At 39.3% G+C, this 11,864-nt stretch overlaps 1 protein-coding gene across 1 annotated transcript; it reads right to left on the bottom strand.

Moving 5' to 3' along the window:
• Positions 1-2,789: 2,789 nt before the first annotated feature.
• On the bottom strand, positions 2,790-10,306 carry TMEM70 (transmembrane protein 70). Its single transcript, XM_032869175.1, has 3 exons — positions 10,040-10,306; positions 8,723-8,828; positions 2,790-3,324 (listed from the first exon to the last, which is right to left on the bottom strand). Exons 1-3 carry the CDS (start codon positions 10,247-10,249, stop codon positions 2,867-2,869), a joined length of 774 nt encoding a protein of 257 aa, XP_032725066.1. The 5' UTR covers positions 10,250-10,306; the 3' UTR covers positions 2,790-2,866.
• Positions 10,307-11,864: the final 1,558 nt, after the last annotated feature.

The raw sequence follows: 11,864 nt of genomic DNA on the forward strand, positions 1-11,864 counted from the left end.
GATACAATCAGAAAATCTAGACCACGAAAAGATGTAAAAGACAACTCCGTTTCTTAACAGGTAATTTACAAGGGAGAAAAAAACAAAGTGAAAGAAATGGAGGGGCCCATAGATTAGATGAGTCTTGAAAGACATTTAATAAGTTGGAGTGAATAAGGCATGAACTTTACTAAGATCTTAATCCAAACAAAATGTGGGGAGGAAATTGGCATTTGAACAAACTGGATATTTGATAACTTTGGGGAGAAGGGAGTGACTTGGAAAGAGGGGAGTGATTTGGGTATTATAATGGTATTATAATTTTTACGTCTTTATCTAGTAGAGTTAAAAAATATTCAAGAAAGAGATGTTACAGTGACTGGGTTTTGCTTCCAAATAAAAGTAGAGGGCAAGTGGTTGGGATGTAAGTCAAACAACATTGACAACAAATTGGTAAATGTTGAATCTGAATGACAGTTATGTTGATTCATTATACTTTTTTTTTTTAAAGACTTTTATTTATTTATTTGACAGAGAGAGAGATCACAAGTAGGCAGAGAGGCAGGCAGAGAGAGAGGAGGAAGCAGGCTCCCTGCTGAGCAGAGAGCCCGATGCGGGACTCAATCCCAGGACCCTGGGATCATGACCTGAGCCGAAGGCAGAGGCTTTAACCCACTGAGCCACCCAGGTGCCCAACTCTTCTAACTTTTGAATGACTGAAATTCTCAACGTAAGGGAAGTCAACAAAATTACCTGAAAAAATCAGAATACCATCTCTAAAATTGTGTCCAAGCTAAGGCTATCACTGAGACCTAATGGCCACTTTGTTACTTTTGCTTCTACAATTATTATTATTATTTCAGAATAATGAAACTAATGTTTAGAAAAGGGATTACAAGACATTTTATTATCAACAGGCGTATTACCTGATACAACCCCAATGTTAAGCCAGGATCACCCTACCTTTTGAGACTCAAAACCAACTCAATGCCCTTCCTGTAGATAGTGGGACTCCTCACCTCCCCAGCCTCTCCAAGATTTTACTCCACCTGTGATGAATGTAGTAAAGTGGCATAGAGAGGTGTGTGTAAATTTTTCCTCCTCACCTTGGCCTGAATTCTGATTATTTCAGGGATGAATCATATTCTACACATACTGTTCCTTTTCTTCTTCTTGGTGTGGCTCCAGACCATGCACTTGAGAAGTCATCTTTCTTAGTATTTTAAGCTTTTTTTTCTTTTCCCTAAACAACCAAGTTGTCTTCTGAATTATTCTGATACTAATACAAACAGGTTTTTCACTCCACTCCGCAGGTGACAGAATGGTTATAAGGATACAGGACACTTAAAGAGATACGGTACACTCAGAACAAGTTATGAAGAAACTGGAGAAAACATTAAGATATTAGTAATGCTGTTTTTTTCCTCTAGGAATGGAACTAAGTGGTTTGTTTTTTTTTTCTTGCCTCTACTAATAATTGATCAACATTTGATCATGGAAAATTTTATAGTAAGATACATTAACTGCCAAGATAGCAACAGGTATATATCTGGGTGACAGGACAGAGGAACAGGCGGGCAGAGGCCCAAACAGAAGATAGGGATGGCACCAGCTTGTTCATCTGAGACCTAGAGCCTGCCTTCTGCTAGATCACAAGCTGGCTGATTCTACCAGAGGGCAGGCTCTAGACCTCAGAAAGGGGAGTACTTTTCTATGTTACGCTCTCTCCTATAAGCTTCTAGCAGCTGCAGACCTCATCTTAGTCTATGAACGTATGAGGTTTCTCGTGCTTCCCCATCAACCTTCCGCATACACAGGTAAGCCATAAAGATTAAGTTTACCATCATGACAGACAATAGGAGACATTAGGCAGCTCCACAGAGATTGGGTGTTTTGTTCTTTTTTCTTTCAAGATTTTGAGATGGAGTGAGAGAGAGAGAGAATGAGCAGGGGGTAGGGTAAAGGGAGAGGGAGAAGCAGGCTCCCCTCTGAGCAGGGAGCCTGACACGGGGCTCAATCCCTAGGGCCCTGGGATCATGACCTGAGCTGAATAAACTGAGCCACCCAGGCACCCCTGGGTGTTTTGTTCTTAACTATGACTTTGACAACTAGCACAGTATCTGGCACACACTGGGCACTTAATGAGTTATCTACTGATCTAAGAGCATGACTTAGGGCCTTTTGCTCCTTGCTGAAAATCCTTCACAAGAACTAATTTTCATTTTATAGTTTTAAAAATCTGAAAATGCCAATACTTTATAATAATTAGCATAGAGATTGTGACTTTATAAAATTTTTAAAAAGTTTTTAATGCATGTGAAATTAGTATCTATACACCTAGAAAAATCCAAACGTAAAGGAAAAAGAACTCTCCCATTTGCGTCTGACACCGATCCCCAGCCTAGAGACAACCACATTATATAAAAGTATCCATGCAGGGGCGCCTGGGTGGCTTAATGGGTTAAGCCTCTGCCTTCGGCTCAGGTCATGATCTCAGGGTCCTGGGACCGAGCCCCACATTGGGCTCTCTGCTCAGCGGGGAGACTGCTTCCCCTCTCTCTCTGCCTTCCTCTCTGACTACTTGTGATCTCTGTCAAGTAAATAAATAAAATCTTTAAAAAAAAAAATTATCCATGCATATGCCAGCATGAAAATGTATTTTCACTTTTTTAAAAACACAAGTGGTAGAATATTACATGATTCATTTTTCAAACATAGCATAATTATTATATAGGAGGAATATAATTCTGTAAAAATTACAAGTTGTTTGATACAGTTTCAAATTATTTTCAATCAATCACTAACAGAAAACAAAAGTAAAGGCGATTTTATTAATATACATTGGAACATAAATCACATTTAAGTACAAATGTAAAGAACAATAGACTCATTTCTCATCTTTAACCTGTTTCTTCTCATTGTCTTCTTCCATATCAAAAGTAAATGGTTTGTCATAACCCATTAGATGGTTATAATCTTCAGGGTTTGGAAAGAGCCTTGGATTAACTAACAGCGATTTCGTTTTAGCATAAAATGTGGTAAACACATGTGTGCTGTCTGGAATCTTCACGTCATTCTGGTGAAACACGGTACTCGTTTCTAAAAGCACAACGTTGTAAGTAATGGCTTTGTAAGTGTCTGTTGTAGCTTCATGGTACAACCGAACAACATAGCCTTTTGTAATAAAGTGAAGCAGTACTGGAGTGATCACTGTAAAGCTTCCTATGATGCCATAAAATAATATTTGCAAAGGCAGACTTCCAAATATAATATTGTTTTGTGCAAAAATGTATGGTAGCAATGCAAGGCTGATGACACTTGTAGAATAAGAGAAACATTTCACACCTAAACAGGAAAAAAAAGGGGTAACATTAATATTTATAGATTTTATAAAAGCATCAATCTATCCAGTTTAATTCTTCTACCTTTCTTCTTATATCATCAAAACAACAAAATCAAAACACATATATAATGATTATTATTTTCCCAGCTGTTTTAAGTACTTTACATATTTTATGTAGTTTATTCATGACATCTTCAAAAAGGCACTATGAAACAGATGTGTAATTATCATCCTCACTCCCATTTACAACATGAGAAAAACAAAGCACTTGCTCCAGGTCACAAAGCTACCTAGAAGCAGGCAGTATTGGGATTTAAACCCAGGCAATTTGACCCTAGTGTCCAGGCCTTTCGCCAATACACTACCCTGCCTCTCCAGGTAGGAAACCTGCTTTAGGGTTAACTGGCCTCCACCTCAGTTCCCCAATAAAAATTTAATACTACTCAAAGATCCTTATGAATACTATAAACGTTAATTCAGTTAGCAGATTATTAAATAAAACTCTCTATTAACAAGCACTTCCACATACCTAACATTAAATGTTTAAATAAATACGAGACTAACATTATTAGACTAAGTGCCCAGGATTAAAACAGCAAATTACCAAAAAACATGCCACCAGTGGTTAATAAATATGTGGGAAATGAATATATTCAACTTCTTTACCAAGAAAAGACATTCAAATTAAAATAGTGGGATATTTTTTACCTGTCATATTAAAAAGATTAAAAATCAATGACTTCTGAAATGCATATTTAAAAATGGTTAAAATAGGACGCCTGGGTGGCTCAGCGGGTTAAAGCCTCTGCCTTCGGCTCAGGTCATGATCCCGGGGTCCTGGGATGGAGCCCCACATTGGACTCTCTGCTCAGCGGGGAGCCTGCTTCCCTTCCTCTCTCTCTGCCTGCCTCTCTGCCTACTTGTGATCTCTGTCTGTCAAATAAATAAAATCTTTTAAAAAATAAATAAATAAATAAAAATGGTTAAAATGATAAATTTTATGTTATATATATTTTACCACACTAAATAAAAGACTTAAAATGTAAATTTCTTAGTTTGATTGTATAATTTTAACATGATCCCAACAAAAACACCATCTGTTTAGAAAACAGACAAGTTGAGATCCTAGACAAGTTCATTATAAAGTTAATTTGGAAAAAAAAAAAAAAAGAAAAGAAAGGTGGGGGAGGAATTAGATACTAAAACTAACACTATAATGAAAATGGTGTGGTGCTGGTGCACAAATAAATAGATCAATAGAACAAAATAGGAAATCCAGAAATAAACCTAACTGCATATGAAAATGTAGCATAAAGATATAGTCTCGGGGCACCTGGATGGTTCAGTCAGTTCATTGTCTGAATCTTGATTTCGGCTCAGGTCACAGTATCTGGGTGGTAAGACTGAGCCCGGCATAGGGCTCTGTGCTCAGCTTGGAGTCTGTCTGTCCCTCTCCTTCCACTCCTCCACAGGCACTTTCCCTAATAAATAAATAAAACCTTGGGAAAAAAATCTCAAATATGTGGGCCAAAGTGGTGTTGGACCACTGGATAGCTAGATAGAAAAAAATAAAATACAATCCATCCCTTATAGCATCTACTAGGAAAATTCCAAATAATCCTGAGGTTTAAATGTAAAAAAATAAAATCATAGATATATAAGAAAACATCCATGAAGTGCTTTATAATCTGAGAATGGGAAAACTTTTCTAATCATGATTCAAGGGGTTCCTGGGTGGCTCAGTTGTTAACCATCTGCTTTCCGCTCAGGTCATGATCCTAGGGTCCTGGAATCGAGCCCTACATCAGGCTCCCTGCTCAGCAGAAAGCCTGCTTCTCCCTCTCCCACTCCCCCTGCTTGTGTTCCCTCTCTCGCTGTGTCTGTCAAATAAATAAATAAATAAATAAAAATCTTTAAAAAAAAAAAATTATGACTCAAAACACAGAAGCAATCCAGGAGAAAGACAGGTAAATCTGATTACATTATAAATGCACATGGACATAAAAAAAGTAGAAACAAGTAAGAAAAATATCTGCAACCTCTATCGCAGAGGATTAATATCCTCAACATACAGAAGGTTTCTAGTATATAAGAAAAGGATTAAAGCCCTACCCACACACATGCAAGAAATATAAGCAGACAGCTCACTGAACCAAAAACGCACATGGCCTTTCAACAGATGAAATTTAATACACTTCGATCCTAAGTACGTGAAATTAAAAGCACAGTGAGGTATTTTTCCCCAAAACTGCCAAAAACGAAAAGTCTGACAACATACTCTGACAACACTCTTCTTCATTGCTATTGGTTGAAGGCTTAATAATCTTATTAGTAATTTAAAAATAATTCCTTCCTTCCTCCACAGGTAGTTGCTATGACACCAGTACACATACAATACAACATGAATACAATGGGGACCAAGATGCCTCCTATATAAAAGCCTCCTTACTCCTTCCAACTACCTTTTTTTTCCTCCATGATTTTGTCACACTATGTAGGGTTGAAGAGGGTACCCCAAAATTCATGTCCACCCAGAACCTCCAAATGTGACTTCATTTGGAAATAGGGTCTATGCAGATAATTAAAAATGAGATGAGATCATCCTGGAATAGGGTGGGCCAAAAATCCAATGAGAATACCCTTGTAAGGATAGAACAGGGTAGACAGAGAGAGAGCTGTCTGAATTAGGAAGCAAAAATTGGAATTATGCAGTTATGCATCCATAAGCCAAGGAACACAAAGGACTGCTGGGAGCCACCAGAAGCTGGAAGAGGCAAAGAATTCTTCCCTAGAGCCTTCAGAGACAGCATGGCTTTTATCAACACCCTGATTTCAGAATTCTAGCTTTCAGAACTGTGGGAACAAATCCGTTACTTTAAGTCACCAAGTTTGTGGTAATGTATTACAAGAGCCCGAAGAAACTAATACACACGTACACTTTATTTTGCCTGGACTGAAGTACTTACTAATTCCTAAACATATTCTGGGCTCTCCCATCTTCATGTCTTTGCTCATACTACTTCCATGCCTGAGAGGCCCTTTTTACACACCTCTTGATGTTCAAGTTCTACTCATCCTACAGTAAGACTACTATGACGTCAGTAATTATTTATTGATGAATTAGCAAGAACTACCAACTAAAAGACCCTTCAAATGTCTTTAAATGAAGGGTGCCTGGGTGACTCAGTCATTAAGCATCTGCCTTCAGCTCAGGTCTTGATCTCAGGTCCTGGGATCAAGTCTCGCATTGGGCTCCCTGCTCAGAGGGGAGCCTGCTTCTCCCCTTGCTTGTACTCTCTCTCTCTCTCTCAAACTCTCAAATAAATAAAATCTTTTTTTTTTTTTAAAAAGGTCTTTAAATGAGGCTCCATTTGGCAGTTTAAAGAATCTTCAAGAATGGAACCTCTATCCTAATGTCTCTTACTCAGTTTTACATAGAAAAATTGTTTCTCCCTCAGTTTCTACATAGAAAAAATAGCAATCTCTGAAAAGGATATAGAGTGAGTTTCTATTATCATAACATTGAAAGAACTCAAACATTAAATTCCTATACAAGTTATAATTCTAGAACTTTAAATACCATGGATAGCTATGCTCCTCTATAAATATAACATCCCACCCACACCAAAACTAATCCCTATTTATATTCTCTTCTTTACAGAATGGAGTTAAATGGAATAGGAAATAAATTAAAAAGCCTTCCCTGAATTTGAAGGAACCATGTCTGTTCAGAAGGAAGGATATCATGGGTATCACTGTTAACACCTCTCAATAGTATAAATCCAGGTATCCCAGGCCAGAGATATGACACAGGCTCAATGGCCTACTCATGTACTGATTCCAGAAGAAATTTCTAATCACCCAAAATGGATTTTTCAGTAACTTCAGAACTCCTCTCAATAGTGATTATAATCAGGGGCACCTGGGTGGTTCAGTGGGTTAAAGCCTCCACCCTGGGCTCGGGTCATGATCCCAGGGTCCTGGGACTGAGCCCCGCATCGGGCTCTCTGCTCAGCAGGGAGCCTGCTTCCTCCTCTCTCTCTCTCTCTGCCGGCCTCTCTGCCTACTTGTGATCTCTGTCAAATAAAATAAATAAAATCTTTTTAAAAAACAGTGATTATAATCAGTTCTTTTTTTTTTTTTTTAAGATTTATTTATTTATTTGACAGATAGAGATCACAAGTAGGCAGAGAGGCAGGCAGAAAGAGGGAGAAGTAGGCTCCCTGCTGAGCAGAGAGCCCGATTCGGGGCTCGATCCCAGGACCCTGGGACCATGACCTGAGCCGAAGGCAGAGGCTTTTACCCACTGAGCCACCCAGGCGCCCCAATTATAATCAGTTCTTAATGCCAAAGTTATAAATAGCTAAAACTGTATTCCAAACAGTCTACTTTGATACCACACATTTTAGAACATACAGATTTCCAGAGTACATTTTAGATGGTGAGTGACACCACCATAATCAAAAACAGGAATGCAACTGCAGTGCTGAAATCTTGTGGCTGACTTGGCTATAAAATAATCCTTCGGATATTCACGTTATACTTTAAGATTACTGAAATGAAATACAACCTCAGGAACTTGAACAAAACCCATACCCAAGTTCTTCTGACCTCCCTAATAAATTATTCCAGACTAAATACCAAATTAAGAGCTAAGGAAAGAGTTTTAAATTTGTAGCTATTTAATACATTGTCTTGGGCGCTGGGGTGGCTCAGTTGGTTAAGCGTCTGCCTTCAGCTAGGGTAATGATCCCGGGGTCCTGGCATAGAGTCTGGCACAGGCAGTGGGTTTGCTGCTCAGCAGGGGGTCTGCTTCTCTCCCTCCCTCTGTACCCCCTCTCTCAAGCAAATAAATAAAATCTTTAACAATAATAATAATAGACTGTCTTTGTCTTCTCCAGTACTCTATACCACCTAGAAAAGGCACTAAATAAAGATGTTTCTTGAAAATGCTAAGGTGACCTCAAAAAATGTAAAAGAAATATATTTTTTAATTATAAAAGTATTATATGCTTATATTAACTGCCAAATTTAAAAATATATAAAGTAAATATGTACCCTCCCAAAATAACTACTCTTAGGGGGTATACTTCCATATTTTCTCTCCATATTCAAACATTACACAAATATACATTTCTTGTTCTATTTTGTTGTTAAACATCTTGGGAAGTGACCAAAGGATGGATGCTTTAGTACCCAGCCATAAGATCACAAAGTCATAACAGTCTTAAAAATCTGTTTAAACTCTCCTAAAAATGCAAAGGTCTCAACACGCCACAAGAAAAAATATATAACCTAATTTTTCCTCATATCTTGCAATTAAGAGATGTTAAAATAAGAAATAACATATCCTAAGAACAGGGGTAAAAAAGGAAATTACCCTCATTTTTGATTACCCACCAAATACTGTTCGTGCCAGATTCCCAGTATAAATCAGCCTTCCATCTTCTGATTTTTCAAGCTGTGTATGTAAGCATCGAATGCATCCTTCCCAACAAAGAGGTACCTATTGAAACAGAAACCATTATAATGTGAGTACATAACAAAGTGCATTTTAGACCAACTTTTAATTTATGTTTTTTTTAATTATAATGAAGAGTAAAAGAGAACTTGTCACATAAGGTGATTTAAGGAATACCCCCAAATAATCTAGAGAGCTGAAGAAATCAAACTAGAAAAATAGCTGTCCTTAACTCCAGTCACAAACAGTCACCTGCTGAGTTAGAGTTTGAAAACCTAGGTCTGCATCCCAGCTCAAAGCTTTTTTGATAAGCGTGGACTTGAACAAGTACAAAATTTTAGTGGAATAATTTCTTCATCCTGTGGCTAAGGAAAACATCACTCTTGCTCCATTGTCAAAATTTTAAACGCATTGGCTTTTCAAAAAAATGTTATTAATATAAATAAAATACTGCAAATGCAAACTGTTTCAAGTCCAGACCATTTTTAAGATCTCCAAAATGTTTATACTATAGCTAGTATTTGAAAAGAAAGAGTAACGCTCCCTGTTCATTGCATCCCTTCCTCTTAAGAAAATATTTCTCTTGAAATCTTCATCAAATTTCACAGGAACGAGAGGTCCCCGAAAGTCTAAAAATGAATTTCACAGCACACACCCTTCAAAACGTAAAAGGTATGCCTAATCCCTTTATGCTGAAATGTAATTAGATTCCAATTCCCATGTTAGACATTTCTTCCAAGTTATAACCATGTTTGCTAATTCTGGTATTTTACAGAGCAAGCCTAGGAGACAATTTACTTAGATTAAAATGTGAAGATTAACGTCTCCATCCCATTTTCCAGGGAGCAAAAGAATTCCTTAAAATAGCCTCATCTAATAGAAAATAGACAAACTTAAAAGTCAGGTTGAGTTCTTTTAGTTCGGTCACCAGGTGGGGCATCTAATTTCCTTGCAAATTAACCCTTCCGAGCTTCCGCTCAGAGGTAGAAGACCAAATAGCTGAGAGTCATCAGAAACCCGCTGGGTTTGCAACGAGCTGTGAATGACTTGGAACCGCCCAGAAAATGACCACTTTCGAACGGACACTCCTAGACTCGTGGGTGCCGTAAACCCCGGGACCCCTGGCCTGAGGCCGAGGCCGAGGAAGGCAGCCTCTGCGCGCCCCGCAGAGAGCTCCTTCCGCACCAGAGTTCCCGGGCCCGACGCTCCCTCCACCCCCGACCCTCACTGAGTCCGCAAGCCTTCCGAAGGCCGACCTGCGTTCGCACCCGCCGCCCGAGAACCGGCGAAGCTCCCCGCAGCCCCGCGCTTCCGCAGCCAACCAGCCCCGAGGAGCCGCTACAGGGGGCCACCCGCGAGGCGGCCGCCCTAAAGCCTCGAAGAGCGGCGGCCGCCCACGGCACCGTCCTCTTCCCGCCAAGCCGAAGTCCGGCCTCCCACGAGCTGCCCAGCGCCAGCAACAACATTCCGCGCGTGAGAAGGGGCGGCACAAGGCACTACGGCAACAACAGGAAACCCTGAGGCCCAGTTCCCCATCCGACCGCAGCTGGAACCTGCCGCGCATGCCCCGCCCCTAGAGGCCCGCCGGGGCGGATTAGCCGCACGCGCGTGCGCAGAATACGTAGCCCGCCTGCAACCTTCCCCGCCACGCGCGTTCCCTGCGGGCGGAACTCAGCACCACATGGCAGCTTCTAGTTGCAGCGACGCGCAAACGCCCAGCCTGCGCGCGGCTTCCCTTTCCCAGACTTGAGCGCTCTTGTAGAGAATGTGGACAGAAAGGAGAGCCCTAAGCGAAAAGACAAAGCCTGGAAGCCCGGGTTAAGTGTTTTATTCTCGTGGGCGTCATTTTCTAGGCCCCCCAAATCTATTTTCTTTCTGGAAAAATGACTCTAGCCTATTACACAGAGTAATAATACTTTATGCGACTTGGACAAAAATGAATGGTAATTTAATCCAACCGTTGGGTAGAAAATAAATGGAGCTTGTTCATGTGAATCTGATACTTGACAGATTTGTCTTCTGGAATCCTTCACACCCATATACACGTTTGTTCATTACTTGTTAAACAGGTATTGAGAGCCTATTGCCAAGACTAAGGAGCAGGGGATATAAAGATACTGCATAAAAGCGGGAATCCACTGTACTAACACAATGGAGGAAACACCTAAAAATAAGCTATAACATAATGCTGCAATATCATTAAGTTAAATACCAACTTACAAAATTCTTCAGAAGCCCAAAAAATAGCATGATTATTTTGGCCTCAACGTCTAAAAGCTTCAGGTTACCTGAGTCTTAAAAGGATGGGCAGCCAATGGGTTGACACTCCCCTGTTTACTATTTCAGAATGTTTCTGACTCCAGATGCTTTTGGTATAGAAGATCAAACTAAAAGTCTAAAATAATATCACCTTGACAATCCAAATCCTGTCTACTTTTTTTCTGGGCATTCAAAGGGATAAAAGTATACTGCTTCTTCATGAATGACTTCATTTTCTTTATGTTCCACTTACATTTTAAAAACTTCTGTTTAGTGTGACACTACAAACATCAACTATCCATTTTACTGATATGTTTTAAATGTTCTGTTAATATAGTGTTTTCATATTGTTAAAAAGATAAATTGAGATATTAACAATTTTTGATTTGAGCAAAACTTTATTCAAATTGGGCAGCACCAAACCGAAAGTGATTGAGTCCTCCACTGAGAGGAGCTAAGGACAAGGTTTTTACAGAGAAAATGAAGAAGCAAAGCAAGAAATTATTTGACTATAGTTTAAGCATTTGCATTATTTGGGAAAATCTACTTAGCTATTTGTGATTGGTGGTTCTTAGACATTTACAGGAATTGACTCTGGCTTAGGTTTTGGTTTGCTTGCATAGGCTACCAAGGTTTTAGAGCCATCTCAGTCTAATGGCTTCCTTGATTGATTTCTTTAATAATATACTGAAAGAACCTGAACTTTAACTTCCGTTAAGCTTAGTTTTTTCCAACAGATTCTGTAAGCAAATGAAAAAAAAAAATATTTGGTTTACTTCTCAATGTTTCTAAATAGCTAAAATGAGATCATATTCTGAAAAT

This window comes from Lontra canadensis, unplaced genomic scaffold (genome assembly GCF_010015895.1).
Source record: "Lontra canadensis isolate GAN:19392208 unplaced genomic scaffold, GSC_riverotter_1.0 scaffold37, whole genome shotgun sequence".
Lineage (NCBI taxonomy): Eukaryota > Metazoa > Chordata > Mammalia > Carnivora > Mustelidae > Lontra > Lontra canadensis.

Excerpts from the sequence above, each read along its gene's own strand:
- TMEM70 (XM_032869175.1), bottom strand. The coding sequence starts at position 10,249 with ATGTTGTTGCTGGCGCTGGGCAGCTCGTGGGAGGCCGGACTTCGGCTT. Across the intron at positions 8,829-10,039 it reads GGCGGCGGGTGCGAACGCAG|GTACCTCTTTGTTGGGAAGG; the intron begins GTCGGCCTTCGG and ends CTGTTTCAATAG. Across the intron at positions 3,325-8,722 it reads TCTGGCACGAACAGTATTTG|GTGTGAAATGTTTCTCTTAT; the intron begins GTGGGTAATCAA and ends TTTCCTGTTTAG.